Consider the following 27,992-nt stretch of genomic DNA (forward strand, 5'->3'; position numbering starts at 1 on the left):
GACAGTTCTGCAGAAAAGGACCTTGGGATTACAGTGGATGAGAAGCTGGATATGAGTCAGCAGTGTGCCCTTGTTGCCAAGAATGCTAACCGCATGTTGGGCTGCATTAGTAGGAGCGTTGCCAGCAGATCAAGGGAAGTGATTATTCCCCTCTATTCGGCACTGGTGAGCCACATCTGGAGTATTGCGTCCAGTTTTGGGCCCCCCCACTACAGAAAAGGATGTGGACAAATTGGAGAGAGTCCAGTGGAGGGTAATGAAAATGATTAGGGGGCTGGGGCACATGATTTATGAGGAGAGACTGAGGGAACTTATTTAGTCTGCAGAAACGAAGAGTGAAAGGGGATTTGATAGCAGCCTTCAACTACCTGAAGGGGATGGAGCTCAGTTGTTCTCAGTGGTACCAGATGACAGAACAAGGAGCAATGGTCTCAAGTTGCAGTGGGGGAGGTCTAGGTTGGATATTAGGAAACACTATTTCACTAGGAGGGTGGTAAAGTACTGGAATGTGCTCTTGGGTGGTGCAGGGGGCAGGCAGGTATAGCACGTGTGAAACTAACAGGGAAAGGGGGTCGTGTAACTTCCTTAGAAGCTGTTTTGTCTGAGTAAATGTTACATCAGCCCCAATTTCTCCCTTAAATGATACTGCAGTTCCATTTGTTTAGTGACTTTATTTTATTTTGGGGTTTCCTTCTATTGCATCAGACAGCAAACAGTCTCCAACAGAAATTCAGCTAAGTTGCTCGAGAAATCCAGCCAGACACAGACCAGAGTTGAGCTGCAGACAGCTAGCTGAAAATTAACAAACTGTGAGGGGACAGTGTAAGCTGGAGACTCCAAGCAGTAGCAGGGGGAGGGTGCAGAATCTGCAGTGTGCCAAACACTCTCCCCCAGCTACTGCTTGGAGTCCGAAATAATAGTAAATGTTACATGACTGTGAATGGGATGTTGTGAAGGCTGAAAGTATAACTGGGTTCACAAAAGAAATAGGTAAGTTAATGGATGGGTCCATCAATGGCTATTAGCCAGAATGGTCAGAGATGAAACCTCATGCTCCAAGTGTCCCTAAATCTCCCATCTGCCAGAAGCTGGGGCTAGATGGCAGGGGATAAATCACTCAAAATTGCCCCATTCTCTTCATTCCATCTGAAGCATCTTGCCCTGGCCCCTTGTCAGAGTCAGGACCCTGGGCTAGCTGTTGCTAGCCATGTCTAACCCAGCATGGCCGTTCCTGTGTTCTTACATACAAGATTGAGTCAATGTTTAGAAAACCTGTCGTACAATAAAGAAATTCAATGCATGTAGTGTTTCCGTGGGAACGTGAAGAGGGGACTGGAGAACAGCGTAGAAGTACCTACATGAGGAGAAGATTTCTGATAGGAGATGGCTCTTTAGTCTGGAAGACAGAGGCAGAATGAGATCCAGTGCTTGGAAGTTGAAGTGGACAAATTCAAACTAGAACCGAGGGGCACATTTTTAATAGGGAGGAGAATTAACCATTGGAACAGATTACCAAGGGATGTGGTAGAGTCGCTGTGTTTTAGAGCCTTTAAATCAAAATTGGATGTCTTTCTAAAGCAGTGGTCTCCAACCTTTTTACGCACATGATCACTCTTTGAATTTAAGTGCAATCCAGGATCTGCCCCGCCCCTTCCCTGAAGCCCCGACTCACTCACTCCATCCCCCCTTCCCTCCGTTGCGCGCTGTCCCCCATCCTCACTCACTTTCACTGGGCTGGGGCAGGGGTTTGGGGTTTGGGAGGGGGTGCAGACTCTGGGCGGGGGCTGAGGGATTTGGAGTGTGGAAGGGGGCTTCAGGCTGAGGCTGGGGCAGGGGGTTGGGGTGCAGGAGGGGCTGAGGGGTGCAAGCTCTGGGAGGGAGTTCGGGTGTGGGGGGGGGCCTCCAGGCTGGGGCAGATGGTTGGAGTGCAGGAGGGGGTATGGGGTGCTGGCTCTGGGAGGGGGTTCAGGGCTGGGGTTGGGGTGCGGGCTCCCACCCGGGCAGCAGTTACCTGGGGTGGCTCCTGATTGGTGGTGCAGTGGGGCTAAGGGAGGCTCCCTGCCTGCCCCGGCCCCACGCCCCTGCAGCCCGTGGGGGGGACGGCGGGCAGGGGTCTCCGTGCGCTGCTCCTGCCTTCGAGCACCGCCCTCCGCAGCTCCCATTGGCCGCAGTTCCCCGTTCCCGGCTGCCCCGCTATGCCACTGGTCTTTTAACGGCCAGAGATCGCGGTCGACTGGGAGTGTCTCCAGGATCGACCAGTCGATCATGATCGACCGGTTGGTGACCACTGTTCTAAAGGATATGCTGTAGCTCAGACAGAAATTATAGGCTTGATGCAGGAATCACAAGGTCTCTTGCCTGGGTTACACAGGATGTCTCCTCAGAGCTGATCATAATGCCCCATTTTAAAACGTAACCCTAAATATGGAGTGGCTCTGCGGCGTTTCCATAATTATCTATTATACTTGGTAGTGTGGTGTGAGCTGGTGGTGGTTCCACCATCGAGGGAATAGACATAAAGCTCCTAGCCTGACTTCTTTAAGGCCCTTTCCTCAGGGCTTGTTTATTAGTCACCAAACTGACACAAAAAGCAAATCAACTGAAACACGGGAAATCATTTCCCAAGGCTTCCTGCGCTTAAGCTAGTCAGGAGGGGAGAAAGCACAGCTTACCCTTAGATGCAGCTATGTGACAGGAGGCTTAAAAATGAAGTGGAAAGGAGATCACATTCTGTATTCAATTCTGTAGCTATTTAGAGTACATTTCCATTGCACTGTATTCGTTTTATCCATATTAAATGATATGGGATTTTTCCGTGGTAACTCAATGAAAAAAGCCTTGGCTGGGACAGAATGGATGGATGGAAGGAGAATGTGTATATTGAACTTTGCTAAGGACAGCAAAATACCGGACACCTTTCCTGTCCCGCATTGGAATCTGCTGAGGACATACTTACCTTCTGGTGAGAAATGCCAAGACCCACAGCTGTCATTGGAAAGGCCTCCTCAGCCATCACAGCATCCACTAACACCTTACTGGGGCAGTGGGGTCAGATGATTCAGAAGGAAGAGCTTCTTCTAGTGAATCACCAGCACCACTGTCTGCAACCCCTGGATTTTCCTAGGAACTCTCTCATCCATGAAAAATCTCACTGAGCTCCAGGAAGGTGTGCAATGTGATATAATAGAAACACTTATTTTCCCGTATTGACATCTCTAGCATGACTCATTCTGCTGGCTGATTTCAGAGAGAGAGAAAATATTTTCCTGGGCGGTAGGTTAGACTGTGCTGGAAGCAGAGCTGCCCTTCCCTTGACAAGCAAGTTGTGCTGTTACCCTGATTCTCTCTTATATCCCTCTGGGATCACTTTCTTCCCTTCCAGGTGGAGCCAGGAGTGCTACCTTTGGGACATGCCTCTGAGGAGTATGAAAACTTTCCTCCAAAAAGTGTGGTAGCAGACCCAGAGAGCAGTCAGCAAACACAGCAATTGGTGAGTTGCAGTCCCTTTCCACAGGCTCAAAAGGGGACTCCACCTATGGGCCTTTTTCCCTCAGAGTGAAAGCCAGGCTTTCTTGGGATGAAATGCTACAACTGTTTCAGTTTTTACATCTCTGATTTCATATGTGGGATTTGGGATAAAGTCTTCCAGGTGCTTGCTGGTCTCAGAGTGAGATGTGGGGAACTGGCCTGTGCCAAGAACCAGCTGCAAAACAGGTAGTCAAGGAGTGATAGGTTCCCTGGGCTGCAACTTGGAACTGGGGTACCGCTGAGCCCTCTGTCCCACCAATCTGGGCTCCTTCTCACTCTGTGATGCTGTGACAAACGACAAACCTCTGGCAAGTACTGCACTTACACAGACATCCACAGTGTAAGTTTATTACCCAGTCTGCCACTTCTACAAAGGAAAGTGGACGTGCACCAGCCCTTGCACCCTGAGCAGATTTCCCAAGCACTTCAGCCAAAACATACTGTTAGGTAAAATGTAAAACAGATTTATTAAAACAGAAAGAGAGATTTTAAGTGATTATAAGTAAAAAGCATCCAGATCAAAGTTGGTTACCTAAGAAATAAAACAAATTTGCAGTGTTAGTTCTATAAACTAAACAGGATTTGAATCAGGCAGTGTCTCATCCTGATAGATGGTAGAGTTCCTTAATACACAGGCTGGGATTCTCCTTTCCAGCCTGGGACCGCTCTCCCGTTCAAAGTCTTTGTCCTCCAGCCGTGCTTTCAGGTGTTGAGTTGGGGGCGGGGGAAGTGATGATGTCACTTCTCTTTCATAGTTTCTTCCTTCTTGCTGGAAACATCTATGTTTGTGAGGTGGGTCAAGCAGCCTCCATTGTCTATGTGCTATCTCTGAGAAGTCTCCATTGTATAGGTTCCTGGGACAGCCCTTGTGAGTGTGTATTCCCTTTAATGGGCCATCAGTGCATCTGGCTCCTCCATTGTTGCACCTGACAGGCTGGTTGCGGGTGTTCCCAACCTCACAATATCTTTCAGTAACACACACGTAGCAAAAGTTCATAACTCCATATACAATGATAGCACATACAATCCAATAAAATATTAATGTTCAACAAATCAAGCCTTTTAAAATAACATAAGAACAGCCATATTGGGTCAGATCAAAGGTCCATCTAGCCCAGTATCCTGTCTTCCGACAGTGGCCATTGCCAGGTGCCACTAATCATCGAGTGATCCATCCCCTGTCCCCATTCCCCATGATACCTCACAAGGCATACTTTGTACAAAACAGATCATAATTATATCAGCATGGTAAATATGGGGGCGACAGGGTACTACTTTAGAGCACAGAGTACCACACAAGGGCATAGGCACTCCTGACCTCCCTCATTCACTGATGCCCTGGATGTACACAGCTCCAAGGTGTTTTGATCACTGCTGGCTGAATGAAATATATCAGATGCATTACTGAAGCATCAACCACCTCAAAACTAATTGAAAGTGAAAAAAAGTGAACATCTGTTTTGCTATTCTGGGCTTACGCTTTTTCTAAAATGGGATAGGTACATCCTATCGGGCATAGTAACACTCATGTCCCTTATGAGCTATCCCAACAAACCAGGCTTGTTCATAGCGTATTCTAAGTTTAACAGTCTGATAATGTTCATAGTTATCCAGGGGAGCCAAAAAAGGTAGCAAGTAGCTAGAGATGTCAACACATATTGAGCATATTTGTGCTGGCTATTAGATACAGTCTGGATTTGAACCATAGCTGAGTTAACACATTTTTTGCAGCTCAGGCTGATCCTTCTGAATAGTGCTAGCCCGTAGCTCTGTGTTTTGCATGATGGAGCGTACAAAGCTCCCCACTTGTGCTTCATGTCATGCCATGTACTGCTTGTCATCAGCATGATGCAAGTGGGAAAGCAGAGAGCTGTGTCCGGAACTGAAAAGGTGGGAGGAGGAAAGGGGCCTGTAAAATAGCTGGTTGGCTTATTGAGTTTTGTTTGGGCATTTCTTGTCTTCTTAAGAACTGTCATTAACTTTTTTCAAATAATTTTCACAAAGAGATTTTCATGTGGAAGAGAAAAAGCTTGTGTGGTGTTAGATCAGGGATGCTGTTTTGAATTTCACATGCACCATGAGACATCTGGGATGCTGGTTTCTGTGTGGTCCAGTGTTTCTTCATAGCTTTCTTTGCTTTTCTTGTGTAGGAATTTGAGCTCAGGAAAAAGCGTAAAAAATGTGAAAACCTTGAACATGAAGTGAGGAAAAAGCACAAAAGATGCAAAGAATTGGTAAGCATTGTCTCTGTCTACAGCGGTGAGTTTGATGTTAGATGAATGGTTAGATTGCTGCATTCTTATATGGGATTTTTTCCTTGTTTATCTAAAGTAATTTCTTTTCCAGCTCTGATTTCTCATTTCAACAAAATCACAAATTCTGGGTTTCATCCTTAGAGTCTAAAGATTAGTTCATTTAGTGTTTCAGCTGGTTGCAGGCCAAATGTGTAGATTCTTCTGCATTAAATTAATATTAATGTATGTAGTAGGGAAAAATAATTCCCTCCACTTGAAGGATTGTTGGGTGAAATTCCCCCTGTGTTATGCAGGGGGTCAGGTTAGAAGATATTATTTGCCTCTGTCTTCACGAACAAGGTCAGCTCCCAGACTGCTGCACTGGGTAGCACAGTATGGGGAGAAGGTGACCAGCCCTCTGTGGAGAAAGAAGTGGTTCGGGACTATTTAGAAAAACTGGACGAGCACAAGTCCATGGGGCCGGATGTGCTGCATTCGAGGGTGCTAGAGGAGTTGGTGGATGTGATTGCAGAGCCATTGGCCATTATCTTTGAAAACGCATGGCGATCGGGGGAGGTCCCGGATGACTGGAAAAAGGCTAATGTAGTGCCCATCTTTAAAAAAGGGAAGAAGGAGGATCCGGGGAACTACAAGCCAGTCAGCCTCACCTCAGTCCCTGGAAAAATCATGGAGCAGGTCGTCAAGGAATCAATTCTGAAGCACTTGGAGGAGAGGAGAGAAAAGTGATCAGGAATAGTCAGCATAGATTCACCAAGGGCAAGTCATGCCTGACTAACCTAATTGCCTTCTATGATGAGATAACTGGCTCTGTGGATGAGGGGAAAGCAGTGGATGTGTTATTCCTTGACTTTAGCAAAGCTTTTGATACGGTCTCCCACAGTATTCTTATACAGTGGACAAGAAGCTGGATATGAGTCAACAGTGTACCCTTGTTGCCAAGAAGGCTAATGGCATTTTGGGCTGTATAAGTAGGAGCATTGCCAGCAGATCGAGGGACGTGATCGTTCCCCTCTATTCGACATTGGTGAGGCCTCATCTGGAGTACTGTGTCCAGTTTTGGGCCCTACACTACAAGAAGGTTGTGGAAAAATTGGAAAGAGTCAGCGGAGGGCAACAAAAATGATTAGGGGGCTGGAGCACATGACTTATGAGGAGAGGCTGAGGGAACTGGGATTGTTTAGTCTGCAGAAGAGAAGAATGAGGGGGGATTTGATAGCTGCTTTCAACTACCTGAAAGGGGGTTCCAAAGAAGATGGATCTAGACTGTTCTCAGTGGTACCTGATGACAGAACAAGGAGTAATGGTCTCAAGTTGCAGTTGGGGAGGTTTAGGTTGGATATTAGGAAAAACTTTTTACTAGGAGGGTGGTGAAGCACTGGAATGGGTTACCTAGGGAGGTGGTGGAATCTCCTTCCTTAGAGGTTTTTAAGGTCAGGCTTGACAAAGCCCTGACTGGGATGATTTAGTTGGGAATTGGTCCTGCTTTGAGCAGGGGGTTGGACTAGATGACCTCCTGAGGTCCCTTCCAACCCTGATATTCTATGATTCTATGAAAGGTCCCTTCCAGCCTTAAAAATCAGCTGGGAGGAAAATCGTTATCAGAAAAATTTGAATGATGATTCAACTTGTTTAAGAATTGTTTAAGAGAAGCCTAAAAAGCCACAGTAAAGGAAGAAGACCATATTGGTTAAAAATATGACCTGGTTCATAGAGGAAGCAAAGGCAGCTATTATATATATATATATATATATATATATATATATATATATATATATATAAATGAATATATATAAATGAATATAAATCAGTAGCAAGGAATTGTAGGAAATTGATGAGGGAAGCAAAGAGACACAAGGAGAAATCTATGGCCAGCAGAGTTAAGGATAATAAGTTTTTTCAAGTACTTTTTTTTTTAAAATGGAGATATACCTATCTCATAGAGCTGGAAGGGACCCTGAAAGGTCATTGAGTCCAGCCCCCTCTGCCTTCACTAGCAGGACCAAGTACTGATTTTGCCCCACATCTCTAGGTGGTCCCCTCAAGGACTGAACTTACAACCCTGGGTTTAGCAGGCCAATGCTCAAACCACTGAGCTATCCCTCCCACCCCTATTTTTGGGAACAAAAAGAATCCTGACAATGGTATTGGTCCATTATAAGGTGTAAATGGTAGAATTATCAGTAATTATGCAGAAAAGACAGAAGTGTTCGTTAAATATTTCTGTTTTGTATTTGGGAAAAATGATGATATAATCATATCATATGATGACACTTTTTCCATTCCACTTGTTATCTCAAGAGGATGTTAAATAGCAGCTAAATAGTTAGCCATTTTTAAATCAGCAGGTCCAGATAACTTGCATCCAAGGCTGTGAGCCTTGCTGGACCATTAATGTTGATTTTCAATAAATCTTGGAACACTGGGGAAGTTCCAGAAGACTGGAAGAAAGCTAAATGTGCCAGTATATAAAAAGGGAAATGGGATGACCTGGGTAATTATAGGACTGTCAATCTGACATCGATCCCAGGCAAGATAATGGAGTGGCTGCTATGGGACTTCATTAATAAAGAATTAAAGGAGGGTAATATAACTGATGCCAATCAGTATGGTTTTATGTAAAATAGATCCTGTCAAACTAACTTGATATCATTTTTTGTATGTTATAGTGTTTTAACAGCAAATTAGCATGGGGACAGTACGCAAAAAACAAAAGTTATTACAATAAAACTTAAAGCTAAATCCAAGGTTATAAAATGTTACAATATTTATAAGGATTAAAAAGGAGATATGTCATTAATCTGTATATGATCATAGAATCATAGAATATCAAGGTTGGAAGGGACCGCAAGAGGTCATCTAGTCCAACTCCCTGCTCAAAGCAGGACCAACCCCAACTAAATCATCCCAGCCAGGGCTTTGATCCCTGTGCCACCTGCCTTTTCCTTATATCAGTGGCTGACCATGCCATATCCAATTACTTATTAATATCCTCTATTCTCCACCAGATTAGGGATTTCACATTTTTAAACTTAAATCTAATTTCTGATTAGACGAGTGGCTGGAGTATTATTTGGGAGACCAAGGATCTTTCTAAGAAATTTGTTTTGAATCACGTCCAGTGTCAGGGATCAGACGATCCCCACATTTCTGCTCCACACAGAATTTGAGTGCAAACCTTAGCCTCAACCATTCTAAAATGGGGGGAGAGATAGCTCAGTGGTTTGAGCATTGGCCTGCTAAACCCAGGGTTGTGAGTTCAATCCTTGAGGGGGCCATTTAGGGAACTGGGGTAAAAATCTGTCTGGGGATTGGCCCTGCTTTGAGTAGGGGGTTGGACTAGATGACCTCCTCAGATCCCTTCCAACCCTAATATTTTGTGATAAAGGCTGGTGCAACTAAGTTGCCCCCATGAGTCCAGGTAAAATATAACAGCACTTGTATTAAATTTGAGGCCTTCTCTTTTGTTACATGAATATTTGTATGCCACAAACCATTTTGTGAGAACCAGTAGGGGAAAAGAGCTAACCTGTTCAGTATATTGTCCATTGATCCTCCATTTATGCAACCACAGTCTCTGATGAAAGATACTTTTGTTAGTTTTGGAGTAATTTATTGAAAGGCCTTTCCATTGACCATACCAAACACACTCTTATTTGATTTACAAATATGTGCCTCCTAAGGGGAGAAAATTGTACGCAGTTTTTGTTGATCTAAAATCGGCCTTTGAATCGATTGTTAAGGACCATCAGTGGGGCAAATTGGAGATTGCTGGAATAGACCCTTAATTACTTCTTCTTTTAAGAGCTCTTCACAGACAAACAGTGGATAAACCTGGATGGGGGACTAACTGATTCCATCCCAGTTAGAAAGGAGGTTTGATGGGGGTGTCTAGTAGCCCTTTTTCTTTTTCTTTTTTATGATGTGGTTTTAGCATTAAAAGGGGATCAGTAGTTTCCCCCTAAGATCATGAATCACCCTGTGTCTGTCATATGATATGCAGATGATATGGTTCTAGGGTCACAAATATCTTTAGCACTGAAGTGTTTATTACATGCATTTGGTATCTTTTTTTGATGAGACTACTATTTTGGTTGATAAAGGTAAAAGTGTTGATGTTATGTACTTAGGACTTGCCTTCACATACAACACTACAGCGACACAGCTACACTGGTACAGTTGCACCGCTGTAGTGCTTTAGTGAAGATGCTACTACACTGACAGGAAAGCTTCTCACGTTGGTTTAATTAATCCACCTCAGAGAGAGGCGGTAGCCATGTTGATGTCCCACCGACATAGCGCTGTCTACATGGTGGGTTAGGTCAGTATAACTACATTGCTCAGTGGTGTGGATTTTTCACACCCCTAAGTGATGTAGTTATACCAATATAGGTCTGTTGTGTAGACCTGGCGGTAAACATCTGTAAGGCATTTGACTTGGTACCATATACCATTTTGATTAAAAACATTAGAAAAATATAAAATTAACAGGCTGTTTGCAGTGTTGTTGTAGCCGTGTTTGTCGCAGGATATTAGAGACAAGGCGGGGGAGGGAGTATGTTTTATTGGATCAACTTCTGTTGGTGAAAGAGACTAGCTTTCGAGCTACACAGAGCTCTTCCTCAGGTCTGGGGAGGGTACTTGGAGCATCACAGCTAAAGGCAAGGTGGAACAGATTGTTTAGCATAAGTAGTTAACACCTATTCTATGAGACCATTCATGGTGAAATGGCCCGTTCACATCTCTCCAGTCATAGGACAAAACAGGGGGATAGTGGGTTATATGTTGTTGTAATATTCCATAAAATTCAGTATCTTTATTGAGTCTATGATTTTTAGTGTCTAGTAAAGTCATGAATTTAAGCTCCCAAGATCTTTTGAAGGTGTTGTTCCTTTTTCCCTTTGAGGATGAGGACTGAGAGGTCAGATATAGAGTGATAGTTTTGTGAAGTATTCACCCACAGGTGACAGGGTATTTTTTCTTTTATCATTTTTCGGTGTGAATTCATTCAAAAGCATAGTGATTGTGGGTTTCACCCACAGAGTTGTTATTGGGACAGTTAGTGCATTGTGTTGTGATAGGTGTGTATAGGACCCATGGAATGAAAGGTGTGTCGTGGAGGGTGTTGATTATTGTAGCAGTGGAGATATGTCTGCAGGTTTCGCATCTGTTCTTCTGACAGGGTCTGGTGCTGCTTTGAGTTGGTGGGTCCTGGTTTGCTAAACAATCTGTTCCACCTTGTATTTAGTTGTGACGCTCGCAGGACCTTTCCCAGACCTGAGGAAGGGCTCTACAGAAGTTGGCCCATTAAAAGATATTCCCTCACGCACATTGTCTCTATAAAATTAACATGGCACACATTAAATGAATTAAAAGCTGGTTAACTGATAGGTCTCAACATGTAATTGTAAATGGGGAATCGTCATTGAATGGGTGTGTTTTTAATGGGGTCCCGCAGGGATTGGTTCTTGGTCCTGCGCTGTTTAACATTTTTATCAATGATCTGGAAGAAAACATAAAATCAACCCCCTGCTCTGGGCTGCTGTGTGCTCCCCGGTTCTGCTGCTCTGCTCTGGTAGCCCCAGCTCATGCAGAGCATGGGCCCTGAGCTCTTGGCTTCATCATTGACTTGCCCACCCTGACAGTCTGGCTGACTTGGAGTGCTGGCCTCTCCCCATTGGCCCTGGGGACCTGTCAGTCCCAGGATTCTGACTCCTTTCAGCCCTTCCCCTTTCTCTTGGTATTGCGAGGGGGCCAACCAAAAAGCCACAACGTTTCAGTAAGGGGCCAACAGCCCCCTACACATCTCCCAGCAGAGCCTTGGCTATTGCACTGCTAATGGTGTGATCGCTGGGAATGTGAAGAAAAGTGCCCTGTAGGAACAGGGATGCAGGAGCCACTGTTACCCTCATGGGGTCTATTTTGATCATATCTTGACCACAAATTGATTTACACATTTAGGGCCAGATTCTGGTCCCCTGACTCATGTTGGGTAGCACCAAGTCACTGAAGTCAGCAGGGCTGCTTGTACATAAGAACATAAGAACGGCCGTACTGGGTCAGACCAAAGGTCCATCTAGCCCAGTATCCTGTCTACCGACAGTGGCCAATGCCAGGTGCCCCAGAGGGAGTGAACCTAACAGGCAATGATCAAGTGATCTCTCTCCTGCTGTCCATCTCCACCCTTTGACAAACAGAGGCTAGGGACACCATTCCTTACCCATCCTGGCTAATAGCCATTAATGGACTTAACCTCTATGAATTTATCCAGTTCTCTTTTAAATGCTGTTATAGTTCTAGCCTTCACAACCTCCTCAGGCAAGGAGTTCCACAAGTTGACTGTGCGCTGTGTGAAGAAGAACTTCCTTTTATGTGTTTTAAACCTGCTGCCCATTAATGTCATTTCGTGGCCCCTAGTTCTTGTATTATGGGGATAAGTAAATAACTTTTCCTTATTTACTTTCTCCACATCACTCATGATTTTATAGACCTCTATCATATCCCCCTAGTCTCCTCTTTTCCAAGCTGAAAAGTCCTAGCCTCTTTAATCTCTCCTCATATGGGACCTGTTCCAAACCTCTAATCATTTTAGTTGCCCTTCTCTGAACCTTTTATCTGCCAGTATATCTTTTTTGAGATGAGGAGACCACAGCTGTACGCAGTATTCAAGATGTGGACATACCTTCGATTTATGTAAGGGCAATAATATATTCTCCGTCTTATTCTCTATCCCCTTTTTAATGATTCCTAACATCCTGTTTGCTTTTTTGACTGCCTCTGCACACTGCGTGGACGTCTTCAGAGAACAATCCACGATGACTCCAAGGTCTTTTTCCTGATTTATTGTAGCTGAATAAGCCCCCATCATATTGTATGTATAGTTGGGGTTATTTTTCCCAATGTGCATTACTTTACATTTATTCACATTAAATTTCATTTGCCATTTTGTTGCCCAATCACTTAGTTTTGTGAGATCTTTTTGAAGTTCTTCACAGTCTGCTTTGGTCCTAACTATCTTGAGCGTTTAGTATCATCTGCAAACTTTGCCACCTCACTTTTTACTCCTTTCTCCAGAGCATTTATGAATAAGTTGAATAGGATTGGTGCTAGGACAGACCCTTGGGGGACACCACTAGTTACCCCTCTCCATTCTAAAAATTTACCATTTATTCCTACCCTTTGTTCCCTGTCTTTTAACCAGTTGTGGGATACGATGCTGTTCATTCAGTGTGCGTAAGAGTGTCAGAACCTGATCCCCAGTGATTATGATAGGACTGGCTGACCCTAGATTATTTGGTGACTGCAGAGGAATTGGATTGTGAGCCCCTCTGCAGAGGGGATTTGTGCCGAGTGGCTGTCCAGGAGATATTTGATGGTCAATAACCTCCTGTTTCCCTTCTCTAGAGTTTTTGACATCTACCACAATGTGTGTTTGTGAGGGGGAGGGAATGAAATTCGGTAAAGTTCCTCCATTACTATAGAGACCACTCACCATTCTGTGGTGATCACCTGGCCCGGGGAAAATTTTTGTCTCCCCATATCACCACTCACAATTATGTGAGCTGCATCTCCTAGGTCTGCAACAGTGGGCATCAAGGCACAGAACTATAACCTGCAATCGGCCAGGTGCAGCTCAGCCTCCTAGTCCCTTCTTGCCTGGGGAAAGCAGTTAATCAGAGAACCTTGGGGTAGTAACAAGCTCATTCTCTCTGGACAGGAAATCCAGCTGCAGGTGGTGCAGGGTGAAAATGCACGACTGGCTCAGGAGAACACTCAGCTGAATGGGAAGGCTGAATGGGCACGACAGGTAACCAGGGAGACTCTTGTTCCCTCAATGGAGCATTAGCTTTTATTTTATGTTTATGTCTACATTGCAAAACTCCTCTACCAAGCAGAGCTTATCACAGGACTAAGACAAAGCAGTGGCCCAGATTCAAATTGTAGTTATCAATGGCTGGCTGTGAAACTGGGAGGGTGTATGTAGTGGGGTCCCATAGGTGCCAGTCCTCTGGGTCTGGTACTATGTAATAGTTTTATTAATGACTTGGATAATGGTGTGGAGAGTGTGCTTATAAAATGTGCAGGTGACACCAGGCTGGGAGGGGTTGCTAGCACTTTGGAGGACAGGATAAGAATTCAAAACGACCTTGGGAAATTGGAGAATTGGTCTGAATTCAACAAGATGAAATTCAGTAAACAAGTGCAAAGTGCTACACTTAAGAAGGAAAAAATCAAATGCACAACTACAAAAAGGGGAATAACGGATTAGGTGCTAGTACTGCAGAAAAGGATCTGGGGCTTATAGCCTTGGGCGGAAGAGGCAGGGAAGGGGGCTAGCCTCCCTGAACAGGGGGTGCACGCGCTGCCCATGGCCTCAGCTGGAATGCTGGGTCCCGTTCTGGGCACCACACTTTAGGAAAAATGTGGACAAACTGGAGAGAGCCCAGAGCAGAGCAACACAAATGTTAAAAGGTTTAGAAACCCTGACCTATGAGGAAAGGTTAAAAACAAAACAACTGGGCCTGGTTAGTCTTGAGAAAAGAAGACAGAGGGGGACCTGATACCAATCTTCAAATATGTGAAGGGCTGTTATAAAGAGGACAGTGATCAATTGTCCTCCATATCCACTGAAGAGAGGATGAGAAGTCATGGCTTAATCTACAGCAAGGGAGATTTAGGTTCGACAATAGGAAAAACTTTGTAGCTGTAAGGGTAGTTAAGCTCTGCAACAGGCTTCCAAGGGAGGTTGTGGAATCCCCGTCACTGGAAATTTTTAAGACCAGGTTGGACAAACACCTGTCAGCGATGGTCTAGGTTTACTCGGTCCTGCCACAGCGCAGGGGCCTGGACTTGATGATCTCTTGAGGTCCCTTCCAGTCCTACCTTTTTATGATTCTGTGATTCCCAATGGTGATTTCTGCTGTTGTAGTGCTTGATGAGGGGCCTTGTCCAGGGCTGGTGGAGTCCACCATGGGGTGGTTACAGTGGAGGAAAGTGGCCATAAACTTTTTTCCATAGCTGGGGCATAAGGAGGAGGGCAGTGCTGCCCCCCAAGTGGGTAGAGCTGGCTGAGGGCAGGGTGTACCCCAGGAAGCAGGGAAGAGACCCAAGTGGAATTTACAGCTGCCTTTGCCTGATGGAAACCCTGAAGCAGGAAAGGAGGCAGCAACACCAGCTCACTCCTGGTGTGAATCCCCCTAAGGGTGCAGGGCCGGGTAATTATGGTGCCAACTTTGGAGACTGGCTTTTTAGGACGTGACTGCGCTCTCTGGCATTACTCCGAGTAAATAACTGCACAGTGGTCATAACAAACAGGAAAATCAAAATCATACAGATGCACAGAGCAGCAAGGAAAAAAGAAAGAAAATAATTCATCATATTGGCTGCAGGCATTAAGGTAACCATAAGGCACACACTAACGAGTAAAGGAAAGATTTAAAATGTGCATAAGTGGGTGGGAATTGTTAAAGGGGATTTGTATAGGGGGCAGGATCCCTCAAAGATGTGGTTTCTTAATTCAGCTCCTTCTCTCGGCTTGAGTGAGGCAAAAAGCCAAACTTTGCACTGGGTTTCACTCTGAAGACTGGTCATTTTCCTCTGGGTAGGACTTCCTAGATCGTCACAAGCCATCTGTCAGAAAGGGAGCAATAACCTTACACTGGTGATCTTAGTTGCTCATAATACCCAAGTCATAGTTCATTCTGATTAGATCTAAAGACTAATCATCAGCACTTTATATGGTGAATGTAGGGGAGAACACAATACATCAGGTTACAGTTCCGTTCAACCCGAAGCACAAATCTCGGTGTTTATTCTTGTTGTGTCCAGGTTGTACAGCCTGGCTCTCCACAGTCTCTCCAGCATAAATCATGTTCAGAAAGCCCCACATATGAGACGGGAGATGACTTCAGTAGCAAATGCAGGCTGTGTGAATAACCATTAGTCATAATTAAGAAAGATACAAATATGTGAATATTTTCCTAATGTTATGTTTGACCACAAATGGGAGGAGCGGTGGGTTCACATGACAGCCAATTGGATGGAAGGAGATGTGGTGGTCCCGTGGTTGCCAACAGGAGAGTAAAAGGCATAGGTTCATGTCCCTGCCAATGGAAGGTGTGTCTAAGTTTAAGATGTGGTTCAAACTGTGAAAAATGATGGCCCTCTATTATTTATACAAAGTGTGCCTGAGGCTAATACACTATCCTCTCTCCACAGGTGGAATTTGAAAATGCTGACCTGAAGTTGCAGGTTGTTTTAGTTACTAAGGAACGGGATTCTGCTCTTCAGAAGAGCCAAGGACTCCAAACCAAGCTGGAGAATCTAGAGCAGGTGCTGAAGGTTAGTCAGATCCAGAGCCTTTGAAAAGGCTAAACACTGTTTTGATTGGTTTGATCAGGAAAGGACATGAAGTTCCCCCTCTCTTACAGCGTTTGGTCTATCTAAGCTAGTGATCTAGTTAATTTAATGCTATTTCAAGAGTGTCTGTTAGAGCAATGTCTAAGGTCTGCCATAAGCAGCAAGAAGAGAGACTTATGAATGTGTCTCCTTGGGTGTGGGTAATATGGGAGAGAAGTGATTGCTATAATTTCCTATTGCAGTTGGAGATTTACAATGCACCATGATTCCCTGGTGCTCCTTGGTCACCACAGACAATAGACTGTCAGGCTGGGAGCCCACCTGGGCCGCGATACAGTGGAAGGCAGCCAGGTTGGAGGGGTGGCAGTTGATTTCCTGCAGTATGTTCGCATGATTTGTTTGGGTCACCTATGTATAGTTTCATAAGAACGGCCGTACCGGGTCAGACCATAGGTCCATCTAGCCCAGTATCCTGTCTACCGACTGTGGCCAATGCCAGGTGCCCCAGAGGGAGTGAACCTAACAGGTAATGATCAAGTGATCTCTCTCCTGCCATCCTTCTCCATCCTCTGACAGAAAGAGGCAAGGGACACCATTCCTTACCCGTCCTGGCTAATAGCCATTCATGGACTGAACCTCCATGAATTTTTCCAGTTCTCTTTTAAACACTGTTATAGTCCTAGCCTTCTCAACCTCCTCAGGTAAGGAGTTCGCTGTTGGTGGCTTTCCCTACTTAGGGAGTTTCTCAAACTGGGCTCCTCTGGCTTCTACAAGAAGATTCTCATTTCAGATATCTGGTTTTTGACCAGTCCCTTGTCTGTTGAGAGTGACTCTAAATTATGCTGGCTGCTGTGATCCCACAGGGACTGCTTTGCCGGCTGAGGACTGGCCAGAGTGCTGTGTGTGATGGCCCTGCCCTCTTAGCATACCTGGCATGCAACTCCTCTACATGCACTCTGCGTCTGAGGGAGAAGCTGGTGGTGTAAAGCTGCATGAGGCCGCTATGAACCCTGTTCATGTTGCTGGAGTGGCTCGGAGAGCACGTTGGGAGGCCAAGGATCTGCCCAGTCTGTGCTGGAACTCCGCCCTCTGAAAGTAACCTCCCCCTTTTTGAATTAGTCTGTGAAAAACACACGGTCTGTTAATTGCCATCAGGAAAGCATGGAGGATGAGGCCCTCAGTAGAGCTCCGAGAGGCAACGCTTCGACAATGCCTCCCCTAAATTGTGTGTGACTTCTTCTCCAGCATATGAGAGATGTGGCTGAGCGAAGGCAGCAGCTGGAGGCTGAACACGAGGAAGCCCAGCTAGCACTGCAGGAGAAACAAGAGGAAGTCAGATGGTTGCAGCAGGTATGCAGCGAGTGCGAGACAATGAGAAAATGGACACTTTAACTTTCTGAATCCCCCCTGGAAAGAGATGGAACTCCTGCATTGTCTCCTTGGCGGGACTGTGCAGGGAGGAGGTATGTGTGAGTTTACCAGATAAACTAATCCAGGGAAGTGTGTCTGTGCCAGGGGCAACTCTGATACCTGGGCACTACAAGGGGCTGTTCTCATGCATGACCATTCTAATCTGCAAAGGCTCTTTGTCCATAGAGCAAGGATGTCTCTGGTCCTGTTGTTCTATTCAGGCTTTTAAATCTATCTTGCTACCTATTGAGATGCTGACAGCGGAAGTGAGCTTTCTGAGGGGTGTTTGATCAGTAACTCCTTGTCTCTTGTTTGACTTCAGGCCCAGGCAGAGGCAAAAAGGGAACATGAAGGAGCAGTACAGCTACTAGAGGTAAGATGGAAAGGCAGAATCAGGCAGGTGTCTGCAAACTTGGTCTCTAATAGCTTTAACACTTGGTTTCTCTGTGGGCTGATGTTCCTGGGTCAGAATGTTCCCTAGCAAACACTGCAAGTGGTAGAGCGGTCTCACTCCAGTGTGGCGCACGCTTATCTGTCAGTCAGGCTGAGTAGCCATTAGGGCCAGAATTTCAAGAGCTTGACACCTGGCATCCTGATCCTCTTGGAAACTCTGCCCTAGGACTGTTTACTCAGTTCAGGTTTTCAGACAGTGACCATCACTGGTGTCTGTACATCTTCCAGTGATGCATTAAGCAACATAACTGTCATGTCTGCACCCTTCTCCATGACTTTCTGCATATGGGTTTTTGGTTGGTTGGTTTTTACGTTATGTGGTCTATGCTGTTATTACAGGAGACACAGCAAAGATGCGGCTTAGCTCTTGGAACGGAAAGTGGTGAGGTTTGAGGTAGTTCTTTCATCCGGCAGGAACGAATGCCCCAGTCCCCCAAAGTGCCAGTCCCCCCCAGTGCTCTGCCCCCTGCACAAACAAGCTTTATCGTTGTGGTCGCCAACTCCATTATGCCAGTGGAGAGAAGTGATGACCATAGTTTTGATCCTACGCATGAGGTGATCTCTTAGATAACCTGGGCCCAAACTATTTAGAGGCATGATGACAAAGGACCAACAGTTTCAACTTGATGTGATGATTTAGGGGAATCCAGTGCAGTGAGTGAGGGTCAGGTTTGATGCCCAGGGAGTGAGCTGCTGCATTCTCCATCAGTTGTAATTTTCTCAGTGCTGAAGCTTCCAAGCCCAAGTAAGCTGCTTTGTTACAGTGCAATTGGCGGGCAATGAAGGCATGTGCTGTTGAAGCCAGCTCTTCCTCTCCAGTGATGGAACCCAATCAGAAATGGCAAAATACATTTCTTGTGACCTCGACTCTGTGAGAGCTTGGTGTCAGTGAGGAGTCTATTTGAAACTGTGAAGTCAGCTGAGCAGGTATGGGTATGTGTCTTCGACTGGTGGAGACTGCTCCATGGCTGCACTCTTCACAGAGTTCTCCTCTGCAAACTAGGAGCTTTAACTAACCCTTTTTCATCTCGGTTCTGGGGCATCTAGGTTAGCCTGGTGACAATGGCACTGTTTTCTGTTGTAAAAAGTAAACAGCTAGAGCTATGTCTCAGCTGCCTCTTGTTGACATTTGACCTTGTGATGTCTCACCAGTTCAGCAGGCTGCTGCATTTTGAGTTGAATAGATCATTGTGGAGCTCCACAAGTGAGAGGCCTGGGGGTGAAGGTGCAGGTTCACATAATGACCCTTGGGCATGTTCCTCCAGGAAGCGGTCAGACTATTCTAGTTCTTTCATTGGCCCCTGTCACCTTGCTTAGATGGGACAGCAATGTCTTGTGGCTGACTGTGTTGAATGCTGCAGAATCCAGAAGTTTGAGAATGGACATCAGCGTTCCATTGACACAAGAGACTGACCACCAGTGCTGCTGTCTGTTTCCTTACCATTTGCTGACCTGAATCTGGATTGTGGCATGTCTAGGATAAAGCTTCTTGTTTAGGGAAGAAAGGTTTAATATTTGCAATAGTTAGGTAGGTCCACTAGCTCCAAGGTGCCGTTTTTCAGTTTGGGTTAGACTATTGCATGTTTGAAGGAAGAAGGGGAGATTCATTCTTTATCTAAGATGTTGGTTATGCCTGTCAGGAGGCTCCAGCAGTTGGTGATCCTTTGTCATAGAATCGTAGAAGATTAGGGTTGGAAGAGACCCTAGAGGCCACCCAGTCCAACCCCTGCTCAAAGCAGGACCAACCCCAACTAAATCATTCCAGCCAGGGCTTTGTAAAGCCGGGCCTTAAAAGCCTCTAAGGGTATGTCCAGACTACCCGGTAATCGATCTATCAGGAATCGATATATCGCGTCTCATCTAGAGGTGATATATTGATCCCCGAACGCGACCCCATCGACTCCAGAACTCCACCAGCGCGAGTGGTGGTAGCGGAGTCGACGGAGGAGCGGCGGCCGTCGATCCCGCGCCGTGAGGACGGGAGTTCAGTCGAAATAAGATACGTCGACTTCAGCTACGCTATTTTTGTAGCTGAAGTTGCGTATCTTACATCGACCTCCCCACCCAGTGTAGCCCAGCCCTAAGGGATGGAGATTCCACCACCTCCCTAGGTAACCCATTCCAGTGCTTCACCACCCTCCTACTGAAATAGTGTTTCCTAATATCCAACCTAGACCTCCCCCACTGCAACTTGAGACCATTTCTCCTTGTTCTGTCATCTGCCACCACTGAGAACAGCCTAGCTGCATCCCCCTTCAGATAGTTGAAGGCTGCTATCAAACCCCCCTTCACTCTTCTTTTCGGCAGACTAAATAAGCCCAGTTCCCTCAGCCTCTCCTCAGAAGTCATGTACCCCATCCCCCTAATCATTTTCATTGCCCTCCAGTGGACTCTCTCCAATTTGCCCACATCCTTTCTGTAGTGGGGGGCCCAAAACTGGATGAAATACTCCAGCTGTGGCCTCACCAGTGCCGAATAGAGGGGAATAATCACTTCCCTTGATCTGCTGGCAATGCTCCTACTAATGCAGCCCAATATGCCGTTAGCCTTCTTGTCAACAAGGGCACACTGTTGACTCATACCCAGCTTCTTGTCCACTGTACTCCCCAGGTCCTTTTCTGCAGAACTACCACTTAGCCAGTCCGTCCCCAGCCAGTAGCAGTGCATGGGATTCTTCCTTCCTAAGTGCAGGACTCTCTACTTGTCCTTGTTGAACCTCATCAGATTTCTTTTGGCCCAATCCTCCAATTTGTCTAGGTCACTCTGGACCCTATCCCTACCCTCCAGCGTATCTACCTCTCCCCCGAGCTAAGTGTCATCCACAGACTTGCTGAGGGTGCAATCCATCCCATCCTCCAGATCATTAATGAAGATGTTGAACAAAACCGGCCCCAGGACCAACCCTTGGGGCACTCCGCTTGATACCGACTGCCCCTAACTACACATCAAGCCATTGATCACTACCCATTGACCCGACGATCTAGCTAGCTTTCTATCCACCTTATAGTCCATTCATCCAGCCCATACTTCTTTAACTTGCTGGCAAGAATACTGTGGGAAACTGTATCAAAAGCTTTGCTAAAATGAAGGTATATCATGTCCACCGCTTTCCCCACATCCACAGAGCCAGTTATCTCATCATAGAAAGCAATCAGGTTGGTCCTCCAAGTGTTTCATAATTGATTCCTTGAGGACCTGCTCCATGATTTTTCCAGGGACTGAGGTGAGGCTGACTGGTCCATAGTTCCCCGGATTCTCCTCCTTCCCTTTTTTAAAGATGGGCACTACATTTGCCTTTTTCCAATTGTCCGGGACCTCCCTCGATTGCCATGAATTTTCAGAGATAATGGCCAATGGCTCTGCAATCACATCAGCCAACTCCCTCAGTACCTTTGGAAGCATTGCATCTGGCGTCATGGACTTGTGCATATCCAGCTTTTTCTAAATAGTCCTTAACCTGTTCTTTCACCACTGAGGGCTGCTCACATCCTCCCCATTCTGTGCTGCCCAGTCAGTCCCGTCCCTACCAATTATGGTGTCCTACGCAGCCCAAGCACCTGCTGCAGCCCGCTGAGGGTCTGGGCTGCGCTCAAGGTCTGCAGGGCCATGGAGGTAGGAGCTGTGGGGGGCCCCACAGGTCCAGAGCTGCCCAGCGGATTAGTGGGGGACCTGGTGCTGGCAGCAGGAAGCGGAACGACCCAGCGCCAGCCTGCTCCGCTCCCCCCGCCCCAGCCATGTCGCTTGGGGGAGGGGTCCGTGCCCCCGCACTCACCAGCAGTGGGAAGTGGAGTGACACAACGGGGAGTCAGAGGAGTGGAGCAGGCTGGGGCTGGGTTGCTCTGCTTCCCGTCACCACTGGTGAGTGCAGGGTTAGTCCTGACCCCTGCTGCCAGTGCCAGGCCCCCCGCTGGGGGAGGGGGCTTGGGAGAAGGGGTGGAAAATGGGGACAGGGTGGGGGCAAGAAGAGGCGGGGCAGGGGTGGAGGGAGTTGTCCTGGGTCCCCCAGTCTGCCCCAGGAATGTCCCTGCCCCTTGCAGTGGGCGCACCCCATAGGGGGGCCAGCTGGGGGATGGGGGCTGTTCGCTGGCACTGCCACATACGAAACACACAGCTGTGTAGGGCACCACGAAATTTGGGGCAATTTGATGCCCCAAATGTTGTGGGGCCCTATGCAGTTGCGTATTCTGTGTATGTCTAAGGATGTCCCCTTGCCCAGTGCAGCAGTCTGGGAGCTGACCTTGTCTGTGAAGACAGAGGCAAAAAAAGCATTGGGTACTTCAACTTTTTCCACATCGTCTGTCACTAGGTTGCCTCCCCCACTCAGTAAGGGTCCCACACTTTCCCTGACCACCTTGTTGCTAACATACCTGTAGAAACCCTTCTTGTAACCCTTCACATCCCTTGCTAGCTGCAACTCCAATTGTGCTTACACCTCTGCATGCTCGAGCAATATTTTTATATTCCTTCGTAGTCAGCTGTCCAAGTTTCCACTTCTTGTAAACTTCCTTTTTTTGTTTAAGGTCACCGAAGTTTTCACTATTAAGCCAAGCTGGTCGCTTGCCATATTTGCTATTCTTTCTGCACATCGGGATAATTTGTTCCTGCGCCCTCAATAAGGCTTCTTTAAAATACAGCCAGCTCTCCTGGACTCCTTTCCCCCTCATATTAGCTTCCCAGGGGATCCTGCCCATCAGTTCCCTGAGGGAGTCCAAGTCTGATTTTCTGAAGCCCAGGGTCCATATTCTGCTGCTTTCCTTTCTTCCTTTTGTCAGGATCCTGAACTCGACCATATCATGGTCACTGCTGCTCAGGTTGCCACCCACTTCTCCTTCCCCTACCAATTATTCCCTGTTTGTGAGCAGCAGGTCAAGAGGAGTACGTGTGCCAGGAAATTGTCCCCAACACTCTCCAAAAACTTCCTGGATTGTCTGTGCACCGCTGTATTGCTCTCCCAGCAGATGTCAGGGTGATTGAAGTCCCCCATGTCTCTACCTGGCAGATGAGGAGCTGCACTGCAATCCAGTGACTCTAGGAAGGAAAAAGAGAGAGAGAGAGAGAAAAAAATCTGTTTTAAAAAACCATTTTAATCTAATCCAGGGCCACAAACATTAAAAAGCTATAAACATAATTATCGTTATTGTCTGGTGTCACTGCAGGGCAGAGTTAATGCTGTTTGAGTGCCTTAGCAGTGTATTCCCAAATTATAATATGTGTGTATTGCTTTTCAGCATAGCCTTAATTCTGAAAAGAGATTTGTCCTCACTTCCCTGCTGTAAGCATGCGCTCACTAGTCAAATGATATTTAGAAGATGGCTCCACTGTGTAGATTATTGCCTGTCTTTACTCTTTCTCTGGCTGCTAATGAAACTTCAGTTCAATGTCTGTTCCATAAGGCCAAGATCTTGAGCTAATAATTCTTCTTTGAGTAGTGTCCTGAGGGGTGCTCCACTCTAGGTGTGCTAGCACCCCCTGTGCCTGTGTTTGGAGATTTCTCATAACAGTGGCCATTTGGCCTGTGCATGTGTGTTAGGCAGTCTCGTGTCCCGTGCTGCTGTTGTATAGCACTGCGCAGGAGAAATGCTTTCAGTTCCTTCTCGATCACCTTGGCCTGAGACGGAGCTCTGGCAGTTGTCCCACAGAGATTTCCTCAACTTTATCCTCTTTTCTTATTAATAGTTAGTCAGAGTTTTAATGTTAGTTTCAATAGTTAGTAAATAGTAGTAATATAGCTTCTTATCTCTTCTTTTTTTGAGAATTTTTTTTCTTTTATTTTCTCTTGTATTGCATTTAGATATGTACTACTTAGTTAGTAGTATTCTTTATGGGGAGGTTATGCCCGGTTCTCCTGGCTTCAAATGTTGTCAGTCTTGCGAGGAGGAGAGCCCGGTCAGCGACTGCATCTGTTGCCGCGGGGAATCACATGTTGCCTAGAAGTGCAACTGTTGTCTGGCACTGAAATCAAGAGCCAGAAAAAACAGAGATAAAGCTTCGCCTCCTCATGATGGAGAGCTCTTTATGCCCGGCTTCTGACCCAGTCCACGGGATCCCCGCACTGTACGCCGGTCTCTGAGCAAGTCTGTTGCCTCCATGGCTTCTAAGAGGAGGACACATGACTCCTCTCATTAACCCTCAAAGGAATGTGTCCCTGGCTCACCAGGTAGAGAATCTACCTCTAAATGCCGAGATTGTTGGTTTCTTCAGCTACCCCTGTGCCACTGGCTCTCCAGTTGGGTACCCACAAGGCTGCTGATTCTTCAGGTACCCAGGGCATGGCTAGACCAAAAGTTGGCAAAGCCTTGGGCCCAGAAAGATCATGGATATCGTTAATGGATGGAGGCTGCGAGAAGAGCTCTTCCTCTGCTTCCTCGGTAACAAATGGCTCTGACTGCACTTCCCTCAGAGTGCGCAAAACCTTCAGTACTGTCAGCAACTGTGGTTCTCTCCAAACGCCGAGACCTACGGTACCGTTAGCGCCTTTGGCCACGATCACCTTGGGGCAGACTACAGGCTCGGCACCAATAACACTCTTGGTACCACAGGAGTTGTGTTTTCCCTGGAACCTGGCTGCATCTGAGATGCCTGATTCTCTGCTGTTCCGTTGAGATGTGCTGTCAGTACAGAGAACATCAAGATTGCCTGAAGTTTGCCCAGTACCGATGGTTTCATCTCAGGTCTCTCCATGCTCTCCACCATTTCAGAGTGAGCTTGAGGAAGAGGATTCTGATGAAGATCTTACTTTGGTGTCTCAAGTGTCAATTCAGTGTTCTTCCCCTCACTCCTATAAAGGCCCCTTTCCAGAAGCCTCTGCTGAAGCTGCAACTGCTTGTGGCCCAGGATTGCCATCAATGCCTCGTTGGTATGAGCACCCTTGGGTGTCTCCTCTTATGCCTTATGCACCTCCTCATTGGCCATATTGGGACCCTTGGATGGCTTATCGCAAACAATTTTCCAGAGCATTGAGCACCACCTGTCATAGAGAGGGGCAATCTGCATCACCTCCTCCCTCCAGGAGACCTGACACTCAAGAGGAATCCTTTGAGGAGCATGGCCAGCATCTCTTCATCTCTGGATGAAACATTCATGCCGCCGCCTCCTCCATCCCTGGCGGATGATTTTAAGCACTTCCAGGACCTGGTCAAGAGAGTTGCAAACTCCTTGCAGATTCCTTTTGAGGAAATGAAAGAGCCTCATCATAAGCTACTTGATATCCTCCACTCACCCTCATCGGCCCACATAGCCCTGCCTGTTAACGAAGCTCTTCTGGACCCAGAGAGGATCATCTCGCACAAACCAACTTCTATTCCACCTACATGCAGGAGAGTGGATAAGAAGTATTATGTCCCAACAAAGGACTCAAATTTTTATTTTTCTATCCCTCACCTAACTCCTCGGTAGTTGACACAGTTAATGAACATGGAAGGCAGCATCATGCTAAAACCACACCTCATGAAAAAGACCATAAGGGTCTAGATCTACTGAGGAGGAAATCATAGAAAGTTAGGGTTGGAAGAGACCTCAGGAGGTCATCTAGTCCAACCCCCTGCTCAAAGCAGGACCAACCCCACCTAAATCATCCCAGCCAGGGCTTTGTTAAGGAAAGAGATTCGACCACCTCCCTAGGTAACCCATTCCAGTGCTTCATCACCTTCCTAGTGGAAAAGTTTTTCCTAATATCCACCCTAAACCTCCCCAACTGCAACTTGAGACCATTACTCCTCGTTCTGTCCACTGGTACCACTGAGAACAGTCTAGATCCATCTTCTTTGGAACCCCCTTTCAGGTAGTTGAAAGCAGCTATCAAATCCCCCTCATTCTTCTCTTCTGGAGACTAAATAATCCAAGTTCCCTCAACCTCTCCTCATAAGTCATGTGCTCCAGCCCCCTAATCATTTTTGTTGCCCTTCGCTGGACTGTTTCCAATTTTTCCACATCCTTCTTGTAGTGTGGGGCCCAAAACTGGACACAGTACTCCAGATGAGGCCTCACCAATGCTGAATAGAGGGGAATGATCACGTCCTTCGATCTGCTGGCAGTGCTCCTACTTATACAGCCCAAAATGCCATTCGCCTTCTTGGCAACAAGGGCATACTGTTGACTCTTATCCAGCTTCTCATCCACTGTAACCCCTAGGTCCTTTTCTACAGAACTGCTCAGCCCCTATTCTGTAGCAGTGCATGGGATTCTTCCGTCCTAAGTGCAGGACCCTGCACTTGTCCTTGTTGAACCTCATCAGATTTCTTTTGGCCCAATCCTCTAATTGGTCTAGGACCCTCTGTATCCTATCCTACCTTCCAGCGTATCTACCACTCCTCCCCGTTTAGTGTCATCTGCAGTCTTGCTGAGGGTGCAATCCACGCCATCCTCCAGATCGTTAATGAAGATATAGAACAAAACCAGCCCCAGGACCGACCCTTGGGGCAGTCCGCTTGATACCGGCTGCCAACTAGACATAGAGCCATTGATCACTACCCGTTGAGCCCGATGATCTAGCCAGCTTTCTATCCACCTTATAGTCCATTCATCCAACCCATACTTCTTTAACTTGCCAGCAAGAATACTGTGGGAGACGGTATCAAAAGCTTTGCTAAAGTCAAGGAATAACATGTCCACTGCTTTCCCCTCATCCACAGAGCCAGTTATCTCATCATAGAAGGCAATTAGGATAGTCAGGCATGACTTGCCCTTGGTGAATCCATGCTGACTGTTCCTGATCACTTTCCTCTCCTTTAAGTGCTTCAGAATTGATTCCTTCAGGACCTGCTCCATGATTTTTCCAGGGACTGAGGTGAGGCTGACTGGCTTGTAGTTCCCTGGATCTTCCGCCTTCCCTTTTTTAAAGATGGGCACTACATTAGCCTTTTTCCAGTCTTCCGGGATCTCCCCTGATCATCACAAGTTTTCAAAGATAATAGCCAATGGCTCTGCAATCACATCTGCCAACTCCTTTAGCACCCTCGGATGCAGCGCATCCGGTCCCATGGACTTGTGCTCGTCCAGCTTTTCTAAATAGTCCTGAACCACTTCTTTCTCCACAGAGGGCTGGTCACCTCCACTCCATATTGTGCTGCCCAGTGCAGCAGTCTGGGAGCTGACCTTGTTCGTGAAGACAGAGGCAAAAAAAGCATTGACTACATTAGCTTTTTCCACATCCTCTGTCACTAGGTTGCCTCCCTCATTCAGTAAGGGGCCCACACTTTCCTTGACCTTCTTGTTGCTAACATACCTGAAGAAACCCTTCATCTTACTCTTAACATCCCTTGCTAGCTGCAACTCCAAGTGTGATTTGGCCTTCCTGATTTCACCCCTGTATGCATGAGCAATATTTTTATACTCTTCCCTGGTCTTTTGTCCAATCTTCCACTTCTTGTAAGTTTCCTTTTTGTGTTTAAGATCAGCAAGGATTTCACTGTTACCCTTCACCATAGTCCTAGTGAAATAGTGTTTCCTAATATCCAACCTAGAGCTCCCCCACTGCAACTTGAGACCATTGCTCCTTGTTCTGTCATCTGCCACCACTGAGAACAGCCGAGCTCCATCCTCTTTGGATCCCCACTTCAGGTAGTTGAAGGCTGCTATCAAATCCCCCCTCACTCTTCTCTTCTGCAGATTAAATAAGCCCACTTCCCTCAGCCTGTCCTCATAAGTCATAGAATCATAGAGGTTTGCAAGGGACCTCAGGAGGTCATCTAGTCCGACCTCCTGCTCAAAGCAGGACCAGTCCCCAACTAAATCATCCCAGCCAGGGCTTTGTCAAGCTTGACCTTAAAAACCTCCAAGGAAGGAGATTCCACCATCTCCCTAGGTAACCCATTCCAGTGCTTCACCACCCTCCTAGTGAAAAAGTTTTTCCTAATATCCAACCTAAACCTCCCCCACTGCAATGTGAGACCATTATTCCTTGTTCTGTCATCTGCTACCACTGAGAACAGTCTAGATCCATCCTCTTTGGAACCCCCTTTCAGGTAGTTGAAAGCAGCTATCAAATGTGCC

The 27,992-nt window shown here is 46.5% G+C and overlaps 1 protein-coding gene across 16 annotated transcripts in view; it reads left to right on the top strand.

Annotated features, from left to right (window-relative positions):
• The window catches only part of TSPOAP1 (TSPO associated protein 1), a 171,614-nt gene that overhangs the window by 53,978 nt on the left and 89,644 nt on the right, over window positions 1-27,992 (top strand). For all 16 annotated transcript variants that reach the window (XR_004643463.1, XR_004643465.1, XR_004643466.1 and 13 more), the window contains 6 exons: window positions 3,383-3,490; window positions 5,679-5,762; window positions 13,498-13,587; window positions 15,999-16,121; window positions 17,385-17,489; window positions 17,872-17,922. Coding sequence is in view for 11 of the 16 variants with exons in the window: in XM_034752887.1 (XP_034608778.1) it covers window positions 3,383-3,490; window positions 5,679-5,762; window positions 13,498-13,587; window positions 15,999-16,121; window positions 17,385-17,489; window positions 17,872-17,922 (561 nt within the window). In the remaining 5 variants the exon portion in view is untranslated. The remainder of the gene's footprint in view (window positions 1-3,382; window positions 3,491-5,678; window positions 5,763-13,497; window positions 13,588-15,998; window positions 16,122-17,384; window positions 17,490-17,871; window positions 17,923-27,992) is intronic.

The sequence above is a fragment of the Trachemys scripta genome, chromosome 18 (assembly GCF_013100865.1).
Source record: "Trachemys scripta elegans isolate TJP31775 chromosome 18, CAS_Tse_1.0, whole genome shotgun sequence".
In the NCBI taxonomy this organism is placed as follows: domain Eukaryota; kingdom Metazoa; phylum Chordata; order Testudines; family Emydidae; genus Trachemys; species Trachemys scripta.